General features: G+C 41.1%; 1 protein-coding gene across 6 annotated transcripts in view; it reads right to left on the bottom strand.

Moving 5' to 3' along the window:
• Positions 1-16,789, bottom strand: part of LOC131697766 (butyrophilin subfamily 2 member A2-like) — a 52,703-nt gene that overhangs the window by 22,191 nt on the left and 13,723 nt on the right. For 3 of the 6 annotated variants that reach the window (XM_058988974.1, XM_058988971.1, XM_058988976.1), the window contains exons 3-7: positions 16,116-16,463; positions 11,932-12,213; positions 10,118-10,225; positions 9,988-10,014; positions 7,239-7,265 (exon numbers count right to left, since the gene is read on the bottom strand). In XM_058988974.1, the coding sequence (XP_058844957.1) occupies positions 7,239-7,265; positions 9,988-10,014; positions 10,118-10,225; positions 11,932-12,213; positions 16,116-16,463 (792 nt within the window). The remainder of the gene's footprint in view (positions 1-7,238; positions 7,266-9,987; positions 10,015-10,117; positions 10,226-11,931; positions 12,214-16,115; positions 16,464-16,789) is intronic. The other 3 variants (XM_058988977.1, XM_058988972.1, XM_058988973.1) reach the window with 2 other exon arrangements.

Raw genomic sequence — 16,789 nt, 5'->3', positions numbered from 1 at the left:
AATAATAATAATAATAATAATAATAATAATAATAAAACATGGTAATCTGTGACAACTGCATGATGTGGGAAATCCGAGAAAACCCCCCCCCCCAAAAAAAAAAAAAAAAAGGCGTATCTCATGAATAGTCATACCTGCCCCTGGCATCCCAAATGGGCGGTCATAAGGAAACAAGCTGTCTGATACTGCATCAGCGCACAGAGACTATCATGGACATTTGCAGAGCTTTTTTGAGATGTTATAGTAATAAAATAATGACTTGGATCGCATTATTGAGGAGTTTGGTGATAAAACGAGTGATCAGGAGATGATTGATCCATATGTACGACTATTATTATTATTATTATTATTATTATTATTATTTATTTCTTAGCATATGTGAAAGCGATAGCGAACGATAGGGTGGGGCGGGACTGGAGATGCCTAGTGAGTGCTTTGTTGATATGCAGGGCCTTTTAAACCCTTTTGACTGTGAAAAAAAATACTTTTAAAACAGCACGTCTAAAATTAACTGCGCGTGTGAAAATAAATTGGACCTGATGCGCCTGACATGCACTTAATAAATGGACTGCAAAGGGTTAATAGATCAATTAAAAAAATATTAAGCGAAAAAAGGCACTTTACAGACAGTTTAAAAGGGACCAAAAACAAAGTACACAGAAAGAGTACTTGGAACTGCAAACACAAGTCAAAAAGGAAGTTAGAAAGGCCAAGAGAGAGTTAGAAAATCAATATTGCTAAGGGGGCTAAAACCAATTCCAAAATGTTTTTCCAATATTATAACAGCAAGAGAACATTCAAAGAGGAGGTTAAATGTCTAAGAGACACAAATGGCAAAATCATAGAAGAAGAAAAAAAATAGCAAATATATTAAATGATTACTTTTCACAGGTTTCAACAAAGGAGGACATGGACAACATGCCCCACATATCGACCTGTTCCTATCCAATTTTAAATAACTTTAGCATAACAGAGGCAGAAGTGTTAAAGGGACTAGGAGCTCTTAAAATAAACAAATCCCCTGGGCCGGATGAGATCCTCCCAATAGTAATCAAAGAAATGAAAGAAGTTATTTACAAACCGCTAACCAAGATCATGCAACACAGTCTCTTGACACAGGAGTTGTACTGACAGACTGGAAAATAGCAAACGTAATACCGATCCACAAAAAGGGAGACAAAACCGAACCAGGTAACTACAGACCAATAAGCCTGACTTCTATTATATGTAAACTTAAGGACACTATAATAAGATCTAAAATGGAAAATTACCTATATGGTAACAATATCCTGGGAGACAGTCAGCATGGTTTCTAACTAACCTGCTTGACTTTTTTGAGGATGCAACATTGACCATGGATAATTGCAAAGCATACTACATGGTTTATTTAGATTTCCAGAAAGCTTTTGACAAAGTCCTGCATAAAAGATTAATTCTCAAACGGAATGCAGTAGGGATTCAAGGAAATGCATGCACATGGATTAGGGAGTGGTTAACATGTAGAAAACAGAAAGTACTGATTAGAGGAGAAACCTCAAAATGGAGTGAGGTAACCAGTAGTGTACCACAGGGATCAGTATTAGGTCCTCTGCTATTCCTAATCTACATTAATGACTTAGATTCTGGTATAGTAAGCAAACTTGTTAAATTTGCAGACAACACAAAAATAGGAGGAGTGGCAAAAACTGTTGCAGCAGCAAAGGTCATTCAAAATGATCTAGACAGCATTCAGAACTGGGAAGACACATGGCAAATGACAGTTAATAGAGAAAAGTGTAAAGTATTGCATGCAGGCAATAAAAATGTGCATTATAAATATCATATGGGAGATAGTGAAAATGAAGAAGGGAACTATGAAAAAGACCTAGGAGTTTATGCATTAATGCATTAGGAAGACCTCAGCTAGAATATTGTGTTCAGTTCTGGTCACATCGTTACAAAAAGGATATTGCTGCTCTAGAAAGAGTGCAAAGAAGAGCAACCAGAATTATCCCGGGTTTAAAAGGCATGTCATATGCAGACAAGCTAAAATAATTGAATCTATTCAGTCTTGAACAAAGAAGACTACGCGGCGATCTGATTCAAACATTCAAAATCCTAAAAGGTATAGACAATGTCGACCCAGGGGACTTTTTTGACCTGAAAAAAAGAAACAAGGACCAGGGATCACAAATGGAGATTAGATAAAGGGGCATTCAGAACAGAAGATAGGAGGCACTTTTTTACACAGAGAATTGTGAGGGTCTGGAACCAACTCCCCAGTAATGTTGTTGAAGCTGACACCCTGGGATCCTTCAAGAAGCTGCTTGATGAGATTCTGGGATCAATAAGCTATGGGCAGCAGTGTGGAGTAGTGGTTAGGGCTCTGGACTCTTGACCGGAGGGTTGTGGGTTCAATCCCCAGTGGGGGACACTGCTGTTGTACCCTTGAGCAAGGTACTTTACCTAGATTGCTCCAGTAAAAACCCAACTGTATAAATGGGTAATTGTATGTAAAAATAATGTGATATCTGTACAATGTGAAATAATGTATAATGAGATATCATGTAACAATTGTAAGTCGCCCTGGATAAGGGCGTCTGCTAAGAATTAAATAATAATAAAAAAATAATAATTAACAACCAAATGAGCAAGATGGGCTGAATGCAGTGCTTAATTTGAGCCGGATCCTGCCGGAACAGGATCCGGCACCTCTCAGATTTGACTTTTTTCGTTCCGGCACCTAATTTGTCCGGATCCGGTACCTCTCGCGGCATGATTTCTTATTTTTTCCACTGTTTGCACTGTAAAAGTTGCTTCTGCCTCCTCGTTATTTCTCCCGCCCCCCGTAAAAGCGCATCCTATCCTGCCACACCGATTCCAGACCTGCTCTCTTATTTGTACATAGAGGTTATGGGGCAGGCCGGCGAGGTAAGTAACTGATCTTGAAACAGTGGTGGTCAGCTAGCGAGAGGTCCCTGCATAATCACGTCACATAGCCTAGGCTAGTCGTCGCAACTGAATTAGAAACGTGTCGTGGGAAAGGAAGGCCAAATCAAAAATGAGGGGGAAACTGCTCCTGATGGCGATGCCTTAGCTAGTAGCGCTCTCTGCGCTGCTAATTCCGCCAGTTCAGCATCACCACCGGCACGTCCTCCACTAGCTAGTTAGCCTACTAGTGAGTCAGACTCAGCGGGAGAGGGGGACGGGGTCGGGGAGGACTAGTGATGGGCAGTTCGATTATTTTTAGTGACTTGATTCATTTGATTCAGTTCAGTTTGGTGAATCGATTCATTTCGTTCATTTGATTCACTGATTCAATGACACAAAACCAATCAATATAGACCGCATTAAGATTGTTTACGTAGGTTTATTTGAACTGGAAAGAACGAGTCGTTCACGAACTGCACATCACAAAAGCTAAGGAGAATCTATATTTGGTTGTCTGGGTTCATAAACATTAAATTAAATATAGTTTGACAAAAAAAAAATAATTAAAAAAAAATTATATATATATATATATATATATATATATATATATATATATATATATATATATATATATATATATATATATATTTAGAATACTGGAGATAACATAACAGTTTGAACCATTAGCATTGTTTAGCCATCAGTATTAATCTAATTTAATTTAATTAAAAAAAAAAAAAAATAGTCAATTGCATTTCTTAGGTGTTTTTTTTCTATACATTTGGAGTCACCCATTGTTTTTTTACAACAACAAAAAAGAGTGGCTCGAACGAGTGGTATTTGTGGAACTAATCCGTGGTATTTATTCAGCACATAGCAAAACGCTGTTTGCCCAATTCCTCTTCTATCCAGTAAACCTTAGGGATTAGTCATGTGATCAATCACACGTTGAAGCACACCCATAACCGCAACATGTACATTTTATATAAACAAAGTTTAAATGTGTATATATTTAGTATTTTTTAGTGTTTAATACAGTAAAATAACATTTAGAAAATGTATATTTAATGTGCGTGTAAAATATAATAGACGTTTAAGAACGTCATCCATTAGAATGTGCGATATCATCCTAAAAGGTTGTTGTATCGTAGCTGATACTACGTTTCACCTTGTGGACTAAGGTGAATCGCCGTCATTATTAAATTGTAAAATATTTAACCGTAGTTGTAAATTGTCATGTATAAAATACATTCATTCCTCAAGGTCAAATATGTAATCACAAGTTATATAGTTAAGCCTTGGGTACAATAATGTTACAATACCAGTAGATGTTTGTATTTATTTATTTTGGAAATGAGGTGTATATCTCTATTATTATTATTATTATTATTATTATTATTATTTATTAATATTTAGTAATTTGGCTGACTTTACTCAAGATGACTTAGAAGTATTAATCATAATTTGTGCAAAATAGTTAACTATAGATATGATTAATTTAGTATGTGTATAAAAAATAACAAACACACAGGCTACAACGAGTAGTGTTTCATTTTATTATTTGTTTGGCAGACTTACACAAGGTTACGTACACAGTAAACAAAGAAGAACTGTAAGAAAAATAAAAAATAAAATTATGGTGCACAAACTTGTTTCTGACAGCGTGAAGCAGCACTCTAGAAAGTACACACCGTCTGGATCATAAATATATAGCTATGGTCTGGAGGATGTAACTGATGCCATTTTGGCTCACACAGAGTTCTTATCATGCACTAAGTAAGCGGGAATTTGGATCCAACATGGCACATACGGTCTTCAGTTTCATAACACTCAACGAGCTAAGAGACAACCCAGTTTCTTTGTTACAACGAACAAATCAGCCAGACTCGAGAGGTAAGGAATCATTTCATGACTTTTGATAGGCTGGTAACTCGACTCCTGTGCGCCACGCAGCTTGTTCATAGGGTGAATCAAAAGAACAGATTCAATAGGGACTCTGATCCGAGTCCCATCGTTCACCTTAGTGAGTCGTTCAAAAAGAACGATTTGTTCGCGAACTACACATCACTAGGGAGGACAGTGCATCCACCGACGAAGTGCCCGGAGCAGGTGCAGTTTGGACGGAGGCTCAGTTCAAGTAAAAGCAAACGTATAACCCCTGGCTTGTCATGCAAAATTCAAAGCTGGGCTGTACAACATGCAAAAAGGTAAGGAGCTTTGGTCTGGAAAAGACTGGTGGGATGAAACTAGCAAAAGAGTGGGTGGAATGTACAGTAACGTCCTCTGCCTCCGACGTAAAAAAAACAACAAAGAGCCCTCAGAAAAAAAGTTTTTGAACATGCCCGAACCAAGGCCCATTTAGCGGCAGCAAGCATTGTAGCCAAGGCTAAAGATGACACCTTAACACAGGTTATAGTTACATTGTCTGGCTACATTGTGTTTGTCACTTTTTTCTCATGCGTTCCGGTACCTCAGAGCCCCCCAGAACACCCCCCCCCCCCTCTCACGCTCACTATGTGTTCCGGGACCTCCCGATTTACAAATTAAGCACTGGCTGAATGGCCTCCTCTCGTTTGTAAACCTTCTTATGTTCTTATGTTCTTAAAACACTAACCAGCTCCTTAACTGACCTGGGGTGAGGCTCTGGGCTATTTCTGTCCAGCTTGTCGTCAACTGTACAATTAAAATCACCAGCTAATAAAACTACTTCTTCAGTCTGACTCTGGGCTATAACTCCATTGAGAGTCTGAAAAAACAGCACCCTCTCTCTCCCATCGTTTGGTGCATAAATATTAACAAATACTAAATTTCTACCCTCTACAAATAACCTTCCCTTCCCAATCCTGAATCCTCTCAGATTTATTATTCTCATCTGTATGGGTCTCTTGAAGCATGGCAACATTAAGTTTCTTTTGGTTTAAATATTCAAACAGAGTTGCTCTATTTGCACAATCTCTACCTCCACTTATATTTAAAGTTCCTGTATTAAGAGTCTGCATTGTAGGGTTGAAAAAAGAGATGCACTGGAAAGTACAAACAATAGTACAAACGTACTAAAGAAAAGATGCTTGTGTAGACTTATACATCATTCCTGTTTAGAGAGGCACAAACTTTGCTTATTACATTTTTTAATTGATCTTCCTTTTTGCTCCATGCCCAATACAGCTGCATTGCGTCTAATTTGCTGTGCAGAATTTAAGAACAATTTTAAATCAGGGCAGTGCTCAATAACTTGAATACCTCTTTTCCCTTCAGCACTATACCCCCCTCTCGCTTGCTGACTAGCCGACAGATCAGAGCTAAATGAAGAATCAGTATCACTGCCCTCGTCTTTGCTAAAATCGCCACCACTGACCTCTGTGCTGTGTGTTTGAGTGCAGTCCATTCACACAGACAGCTCACTCTCTGATTCATCAGCCCGAATGACCCCAGCCTCAGAAACAAGGCTGCATTTCGCTGTAATACTGTGTCTGTTTTTAGCCTTTCTTTTCCCTTTGGAGAGTTTAAACTCACCCGCTTCCGTCTCTTTCTCCAACACTAAAACCGCTGCCTCATTCTGTTCTGTGATTCCCTCAATCTTTAGCTCTCCATTCAGGTCGTTCAGAAGCATATACAACTGTCTCCAGAGGAATCATTGTAATGCTTGACATAATTTTTCCATGACGGCTTAGCTCTCTCACTATAAGTTAGTTTTTCAGAAAAGGAGAAATATTAGAAATTGTTATTTTCCTAGCGGGAGCCACAAGAGGCAGAACAGACACTAACACTCCGTCAATAACCAAACCTTGCTGAACAATTTCCAAAACTATTGTTTCATTATTCAGGAACACGACAACAAACTTGTTCATACGTGAAGCCGACTTGATATTCTCACACCTGATTACTTTTCCAAGTTCGACTACACATTTATCAACAAGGACAGACACATTCACTACAATTCTTATACCATTTCTCTGTATAATATTTTCAAAATTGGGACTTTATCTCCTATCTCCTATCTCCTATCTCCCCCAACCCCCCACCCCCCCACCCCACCCCACCCCACCCCACCCCCCCACTTTGGCCATCACGGCCGTTAACTTATAAAAGTCCGAACTATTAATCTGTTTCTTTTTACAAAACCATGACATAAGAAATAAAGGATGAAAAGTGAAAAAGGTAAACAAAGCAGAGAACCCCTCACTCACTCTGACCTCCGCACACGCGCTGCAAGCACTCCCAACAGACACAGCGTCAGACAACAAGAGCAGATACAGATAGATTAATAGATAGACAGACAGAAACATATACAGTAATTCTACAACTAGAGTTATGAAAACAGTTCTTACCAAGTTCCTCACGAAGGTGCTGAGCAGCTAAAAAAAAATGAACCAGACAGAACAGTGTGTGGTTATTTCAGCTCCAGTACAGATTAAAATGAATCAGACAGAACAGTGTGTGGTTATTTCAGCTCCAGTACAGATTAAAATGAACCAGACAGAACAGTGTGTGGTTATTTCAGCTCCAGTACAGATTAAAATGAATCAGACAGAACAGTGTGTGGTTATTTCAGCTCCAGTACAGATTAAAATGAACCAGACAGAACAGTGTGTGGTTATTTCAGCTCCAGTACAGATTAACCCTTTGCGGTCCATTGTCGGACCTGGTCCGACATTGCAATTATTCCTATCCGGTCCATTGTCGGACCCTGTCCGACATCATCAAAAAAAACGGGTTTCTAGTCGTTTTTTCTCCGGAAAAAGCCGAGAAAACCATTCAATGGCCGGGTGGGAGCGACAGGAGCCGAGACAAGCCGAAAAAATAAAATAAAACACAAAATAGGCATATCTCATGATTAGTCATACCTGCCCCTGGCTTCCCATATGGGCGGTCATAAGGAAACAAGCTGGCTGATACTGCATCAACACACAGAGACTATCACGGACATTTGCAGAGCTTTTTTGAGATGTTATAGTAATAAAATAATGTATTATTATTATTTATTTCTTAGAGACGCCCTTATCCAGGGCGATTTACAATTGTAAGCAAATACATTTCAAGTGTTACAGTACAAGTAATAATACAATTAAGAGCAAGATAAATACGACGACTTTGGTTCAAGCAAGTACAAGTGTGACAAAATACAATTCAATAATACAGCAGATAACAGTGACAGTGATAGTTACATCAGGATATGATTAAATACAAAATACTACAGATTAAACACTTGGCAGATTACAGTACAGGATTAAATGCAGTAAAACAGGGGGCAGATAAGGGCAAATAAAGCGCATTTAAGGAAGGGTGATAGTCCCAGGGGGAAAACAGAGGAGTTCTACAGGTGCTGTCTGAAGAGGTGAGTCTTAAGGAGGCGCCGGAATGTGGTCAGGGACTGAGCGGTCCTGACATCTGTAGGAAGGTCATTCCACCACTGCGGAGCGAGGGTGGAGAAGGAGCGGCCTCTGGAGGCAGGGGAGCGTAGCGGAGGTAGAGCCAGTCTTCTAGTGCAGGCGGAGCGGAGAGGTCGAGTGGGGGTGTAGGGAGAGATGAGGGTCTGGAGGTAGCTGGGTGCAGTCTGGTCAAGGCATCTGTAGGTTAGTACAAGAGTCTTGAACTGGATGCGAGCGGTGATCGGTAGCCACTGGAGTGAGCGGAGTAGTGGAGTAGCGTGGGAGAAGCGAGGCAGAGAGAACACCAGGCGGGCAGCAGAGTTCTGGATGAGCTGGAGTGGACGGGTGGCGGACGCAGGGAGGCCAGCCAGGAGGGAGTTGCAGTAGCCTAGGCGGGAGAGTACCAAGGCCTGGACCAGGAGCTGGGTGGCGTAGTTGGTGAGGAAGGGTCGGATTCTTCAGATGTTGCTCAGGAAGAATCGGCAAGTGCGTGCCAGAGTGGAGATGTGCTGGGAATAAGAGAGGCAGGGGTCCATGGGTAATGACTTGGATTGCATTATTGAGGAGTTTGGTGATGAAATGAGTGATCAGGAGATGATTGATCGGTATGTACGACTATTATTATTATTATTTATTTATTAGCATACGTGAAAGCTATAGCGAACGAAAGGGTGGGGCGGGGCTGGAGATGCCTAGTGAGTGCTTTGTTGATATGTAGGGCCTTTTAAACCCGTCTGACTGTGAAAAAAAATACTTTTAAATAGCGCGTCAAATTAATTGTGCGTGTGAAAATAAATCGGACCTGATGCGCACTTAATAAATGGACTACAAAGGGTTAAAATGAATCAGACAGAACAGTGTGTGGTTATTTCAGCTCCAAAACAGATTAAAATGAATCAGACAGAACAGTGTGTGGTTATTTCAGCTCCAGTACAGATTAAAATGAATCAGACAGAACAGTGTGTGGTTATTTCAGCTCCAGCACAGATTAAAATGAATCAGACAGAACAGTGTGTGGTTATTTCAGCGCCAGTGCAGATTATATTGCAGTATAGAAAACACAACTATTTAAATTAACAGGATTTCTATGTGAAAATGAATCTGATATATGTGAAGTACATGAAACATACACACTAAAATTGTTATAATTTTCAACATCCCTCCATAAGGAAATATTTATATCCCTAAGCCTTTACGTCCAACCCCACCTCCCCAAACTTTTTTAAACTATAAATTTGAATAGATTAATTTATTTAACCAGGATATTTAATAGATTAATTTATTTAACCAGGTCTCATTTACAAGAGGGTCCTGGAAACAATAAAATCACAATTGCAATGTATAAAAACAATTGCAATGTACCAACACACAATAACAACATGAGCAGTGCTGAACCAGCAGCACAGAGCTCCAAGAATACAATCAATAAGACAGCTATCAATGTGTTAATGTGGACTGCAGGAGAGGCATTGCCAGGAGGTTCTAAGCAATTCACAAATACGATCCTTACAACCAGAGGAAGAGTCATTTTAACATAGAGAGATAATGCATGTGTTGCTAAACTTGCAGAACATATATTTATAATGATTTCTAATCAGCTGGATTTCAGATCCAGGGATGTGTTTATTTATGGGTGTGGTAGTTTAAGATACTGCTGCAGAAACCTGGAATGGGTTTTCAGCATCTCTTCATTAAGTGCTTTACTTACCCATAGGCTCAAGCTTTTTGTCCATGGCTAGAAGAAAAACAGAACAGTCCATATTATTGTAAACCTGTTTGACATGTTTAAAACGCACAGAGCTATATGAAATGCCGCATGATAATGATAAAGTTCATACCATCCATTCTTCTCCATTGGATCACCAGCAGAGGAATGGCTCCAATACTGAGAGCTAAAGTCAAGAAGAAAGCCACCATCCATCCAGAGACTCCTGGGAAAAAATCACCTGGAAAACAACACAGCAGCTCAACACACTGGAACACATAAACCCCTCCCAACACTGACCACACCCCTCATAGTGAGCATTCCACACACCCCTCCCAACACTGACCACATCCCTCCAAACACTGAGCCACACCCCTCATAGTGAGCATTCCACACACCCCTCCCAACACTGAGCCACACCCCCTCATACTGAGCATTCCACACACCCGTCATAGTGAGCATTCCACAAGCCCCTCCCAACACTGAGCCACACCCCCTCATAGTGAGCATTCCACACACCCCTCCCAACACTGACCACATCCCTCCAAACACTGAGCCACACCCCTCATAGTGAGCATTCCACACACCCCTCCCAACACTGAGCCACACCCCCTCATACTGAGCATTCCACACACCCGTCATAGTGAGCATTCCACAAGCCCCTCCCAACACTGAGCCACACCCCTCATAGTGAGCATTCCACACACCCCTCCCAACACTGAGCCACACCCCCTCATACTGAGCATTCCACACACCCGTCATAGTGAGCATTCCACAAGCCCCTCCCAACACTGAGCCACACCTCATAGTGAGCATTCCACACACCCCTCCCAACACTGAGCCACACCTCATAGTGAGCATTCCACACACCCCTCCCAACACTGACCCACACCTCCTCATAGTGAGTATTCCACACACCCCTCCCAACACTGAACCACACCCCCTCAAAGTGAGCATTCCACACACCCTTCCCAATACAGAAATACAATGAATCTTGGTTGTAAATCTCCCTCCCGACCTGTGAGGGTGCTAAGCAGTGAGAACAGAGTTCTTTGGACGGGCTGGCCTGACAGTTCTTTCCCAGGGTCGGGAAGTCGGCCAGTCTGGATGAAGGCGCGACTACGTTGCAAGAGCGCATTGACCCGGAAGGGAAAAGACGTGGCAGCCGCAGATTGGAAAAGCGGTTGCACTCGTTTATCAAGGGGTCGTGTGTGACAGCATAAACGGGGGCGGAGAATCGCAATCTGTTCCTTCGCTTTGGTTTGGGTAAGTAAACTGAGAAGGACAGTGAGAGACCCGTTCCTAGTCAGAAAATTACCGTGAGTGTTTTGTTTGTTTTGTCTTGTAATTGTCTTGTCTTGCACATTACCAGACAGCTAGCACAGTTCCGGAGCTGTCGCCGAGGGCCAGCACTAAGAAGGAACGGCACTTCACCATTGTCACAAATATAAACCCCACCACGAGCACTACTGCACGCACCCAGGACGGGTGACCATGTCTGTATTATTGTGGGTCAGATACTGTGTTTATTAGTTGGGACTGCAATCCCGTTATTGTTTACCCCGTGCAGTACACATTGTTGTGTATTGCTGGGGGAGTTACTGTTTTGGTCACCAGACCTGGAATGAAAATAAACCCCACTTTTCCAAATTGGATTACAAGGCTCTGTCTGTTTAATTACCACAGTGCAACACTCCTGCACCTGTTCTCACCCAGTCACTTTGCCACACTGGCCCACTAGTTCATGTGTTTGATTCAGACATTGACTGGTCCACTAGTTCATGTGTTTGATTCAGATATTGACTGGTCCACTAGTTCATGTGTTTGATTCAGATATTGACTGGTCCACTAGTTCATGTGTTTGATTCAGATGTTGATGCCCCATCATGTTGACTGAATCTATGGTCAGTGTCGGTCAGGCTCAATCCACAAACATGTGATACTCACTGGATATGTGGAGTTTGGATTCCCAATCTGGTTTTGGTATTTTACTTCTAACCAGACAGGAGAACACGTTGGACTGCTGTTTGATTTTGATGTAGCTGCTGACACTGAGGAACCCCTGACTGTCCCTCTGCACTGTTGTGCTGGACAGTGACATCACATCGTTTCCATCCCTGTCTCTCCAGATGACTTCAGGTTCAGGGCTCCACCCCTCTGATCTGCACACCAGCCGGGTCTGCTCTCCTTGTGTAGAGTCCACAGAGATTGAGGGCTGGGTCCCCAGAGCTGTCAGGGAATAGAGATAGTGAGACACACACAGACAGACACACCAGCCAGGTCTGCTCTCCTTGTGTAGAGTCCATAGAGACAGATTACACACAATTACACAACGGGAAATTACGCAATTACGCGCTCGTGTAATTTTACGCATAAAACGTATCACCACACAGAGGTGCATAATATTAAATAATATTGCCATTAACAGAGATGGAAAGGGAAACATATTGGATCACACTGAGGATAAAGGGAACATGGCAGAAAATGCCATGACAAAGGTCCCACGTTGCAAATACATTAGCAATAGATTTTCTTTGCTTTGCTTTGCACACTGTGAAGGTGGCACCGATGCGATCCAGAGCTCTAATTTGAAAACATTCACTTTCAGAAATTCAGATACATCAAAGCAGTAACAAATACAGCTGATGCTGAGCACAGCACCATGCTGTGTAATCTTGTCCTGTCCGATCGGAGGCGTGCTCTTTCGGACGACAAACTGAAAATTGTCTCCCAGGGTCAAATTATATATATATATATATATATATATATATATATATATATATAGACGTGCTCAAATTTGTTGGTACCTGTCACAAAGACGGCCGGAGTGGGTGGCGTCAGACCAGATGCAGGAAATAAATAAACAGAGAGATGTGGTTTGGTATAGGCTGGGCGCGTGATCGCGCTCAGCATTTAATAAACAGAAAATAAAAGGTTTTAAACACAAAAACACGGGACACGGCACTACACGCCAAAATAAAAAGACAAACAAAACGGACTACACAGACAAAACACGGTGAGCAGATTTACCTATAATTATTATTATTATTATTATTATTCTCTTTACCTCCATCTCCAATCCCGTTCTCCACTCACCGAACACCTAACCACGAGTGACTAAACGTGCATCTATTTATACTGTTTGTGCTGGGATTCAATTACTAATTAATTATTCACTTGAATCCCAGCACGTGAATTCATTACGTGAAACCCCGTGTTCACATATTATATTTTAAATGCACGTGCGTGATGTGCAATCCCGTGCCTAAATACAAATATACACTTTTTAAATACACGTGAAACACAGACCCGTTTATATCCCGTGTACCAATGACTATACACCAACATTAACACACGCACGCAACACACAAATGCACACAGGGACGGGGCACATTGCCACAGTACCCTTACAGCTCATTGAAATAATGCTTCATTCCTCTTGAAAAGTGATGAAATTAAAAGCTGTTTTATCATGTATACTTGCATGCCTTTGGTATGTCATAGAATAAAGCAAAGAGCTGTGAAAATAGATGAATTATTGCTTATTCTACAAAGATATTCTAAAATGGCCTGGGCACATTTGTTGGTACCCCGTAGAAAAGATAATAAATAATTGGATTATAGTGATATTTCAAACTAATTAGTTTCTTTAATTAGTATCACACATGTCTCCAATCTTGTAATCAGGCATTCAGCCTATTTAAATGGAGAAAAGTAGTCACTGTGTTGTTTGGTATCATTGTGTGCACCACTCTGAACATGGACCAGAGAAAGCAAAGGAGAGAGTTGTCTGAGGAGATCAGAAAGAAAATAATAGACAAGCATGGTAAAGGTAAAGGCTACAAGACCATCTCCAAGCAGCTTGATGTTCCTGTGACAACAGTTGCAAATATTATTAAGAAGTTTAAGGTCCATGGAACTGTAGCCAACCTCCCTGGGCGCGGCCGCAAGAGGAAAATCGACCCCAGAGTGAACAGAAGGATAGTGCGAATGGTAGAAAAAGAACCAAGGATAACTGCCAAAGAGATACAAGCTGAACTCCAAGATGAAGGTACGTCAGTTTCTGATCGCACCATCCGTCGCTTTTTGAGCGAAAGTGGGCTCCATGGAAGAAGACCCAGGAGGACTCTACTTTTTAAAGAAAAACATAAAAAAGCCAGACTGGAATTTGCTAAAATGCATATTGACAAGCCACAAGCCTTCTGGGAGAATGTCCTTTGGACAGATGAGTCAAAACTGGAGCTTTTTGGCAAGTCACATCAGCTCTATGTTCACAGACGAAAAAATGAAGCTTTCAAAGAAAAGAACACCATACCTACAGTGAAACATGAAGGAGGCTCTGTTATGTTTTGGGGCTGCTTTGCTGTGCCTGGCACAGGGTGCCTTGAATCTGTGCAGGGCACAATGAAATCTCAAGACTATCAAGGCATTCTGGAGCGAAACGTACTACCCAGTGTCAGAAAGCTCTGTCTCAGTCGCAGGTCATGGGTCTTCCAACAGGATAATGACCCAAAACACACAGCTAAAAGCACCCAAGAATGGATAAGAACAAAACATTGGACTATTCTGAAGTGGCCTTCTATGAGTCCTGATCTGAATCCTATCGAACATCTATGGAAAGAGCTGAAACTTGCAGTCTGGAGAAGGCACCCATCAAACCTGAGACAGATGGAGCAGTTTGCTCAGGAAGAGTGGGCCAAACTACCTGTTAACAGGTGCAGAAGTCTCATTGAGAGCTACAGAAAACGTTTGATTGCAGTGATTGCCTCTAAAGGTTGTGCAACAAAATATTAGGTTAGCGGTCCCATCATTTTTGTCCATGCCATTTTCATTTGTTTTCTTATTTACAATATTATGTTGAATAAAAAATCAAAAGCAAAGTCTGATTTCTATTAAATATGGAATAAACAATGGTGGATGCCAATTACTTTTGTCAGTTTCAAGTTATTTCAGAGAAAATTGTGCATTCTTCGTTTTCTGTGGAGGGGTACCAACAAATTTGAGCACGTCTGTATATATATACATATATATTTTTTTTTTCAAATCAAAACAAGAAAGTGTAAATAAACATCTGAACAGACATCGGTTTACAACATACATATTTATAAAACTGAAAATGATAGCAATACACTTCTAACTTTTCAACACCAATCGGTTTTTTAGGGCAGCAGTGTGGAGTAGTGGTTAGGGCTCTGGACTTTTGACCGGAGGGTCATGGGTTCAATCCTTGGTGGGGGACACTGCTGCTGTACCCCCTTGAGCAAGGTACTTTACCTAGATTGCTCAAAATCAAAATACAATTGTTTTCTGTGTGTCCGTCAATGTGACTGCTCCCGGGGCTTTTAGGTATAATGTAATATATCTCCTTTATTTCTGCACTCCTGCATTTCATGCTGTGTGAGAATATTTAACACATATGGACAGAAAGGTACACGAACGCACAGCCCCATATGTGTTACATTTTAAAACCAAAAACCGCCAAAATGACCACCGCGGGGCTTCTAGTGTTAACTGACTTTCTGCCCACATCGCAACCAAGATATGTAGAATCTCTCTTTCATACATGATGTACAGGCCTAATCAATCTACAGCATGCTGTAGAGAGCCACGTGCCTGACAAGCAGGTTGCGTTCTGGTATTTAACCAGAAACAAACAACAAAAACAAACAAAGCGGCACGTGACAATGTAGTTGGGTTTGATTTTTAAACAAAATAATATGTATAAAATAAATTATTAAAAGCAGGTTACTCTTGATCTCTGCAGCATCATCCTGTATTTGTTCACAGACGCATATTCTCAATAGCTTTTAGAAGCAACAACACAGATTACGTTCTTGACAGTAAGTTAATATATACAAGACACTTTTAATTTCATGGAATATTCGATTTCATTAAAATATTATCGATTTGTTATTGTGGGGTCCCAATTGATAAATAATTTGATTATTATCGTTATCATTACAAGCCTAATACTTTTGTTACTTTGCATATACTTGTACAGATACTGCATAATTTTGCATAATTTTTTCTGTGCATAATTCCCTAGGGTGTAACAGATAGACACACCAGCCAGGTCTGCAGGATATGGAGGTGTTATTTCAGATTTAAACACATTGTAATTCAGCACTGACCTCTGACTATCAGTTCAGTCTTTCCTTGTCCACCCCAGACACCATCAGTGGCATAGCAGGAATAGACCCCACTATCAGAGGGACGGAGGTTTCTCAGGTTCAGAGAGAGAATGCCTTCCTGCAGCTCCAATCTAGAGAGAGCAGTGCGGCCCCGATAGTCACTGTCCTGATCATCTGTGCGATCCCTTCGATCTTCATATAAATGAACTAGGTTAATGAAGCTCTCTCTGTACCACCTCACTACCATGTCCACAGCACTAAGACGGGGGGTGATGTGACAGGGCAGGGTGACATCTTCTCCAGGAGAGGCAATGATTGGCTGATCAAAGCCAACAACAGTGCTGCCTTCTGAAAAACAAAACACTGGCAATTAGAAACAAACAAGTATTTGCTCAAACAGTACCCTAGTAGAAGAAGCAGCAGCGCAAAGCTATGAGATATGAGCTATAAGCTGTGACCCTGGGACTTCTACACTAAACATCCAGCTATGAGATATGAGCTATAAGCTGTGACCCTGGGACTTCTACACTAAACATCCAGCTATGAACGTTGGTGCATTAGACCCACTGGTCCAGAGCTCAACCAAAGCCCCAGTACACTGTTAGTAAGCTAGGAGACTGAACAGGCAAACTGAACTGCAATTCCCCTTCCTATAAAAACAGGACATCTCTGAA

The sequence above is a fragment of the Acipenser ruthenus genome, chromosome 16, assembly GCF_902713425.1.
Source record: "Acipenser ruthenus chromosome 16, fAciRut3.2 maternal haplotype, whole genome shotgun sequence".
NCBI classification, from domain to species: Eukaryota; Metazoa; Chordata; class Actinopteri; order Acipenseriformes; family Acipenseridae; genus Acipenser; species Acipenser ruthenus.
The sequence above is the reverse complement of the archived record's forward strand: the minus strand, read 5'-3'. Positions and strand labels throughout refer to the sequence as shown.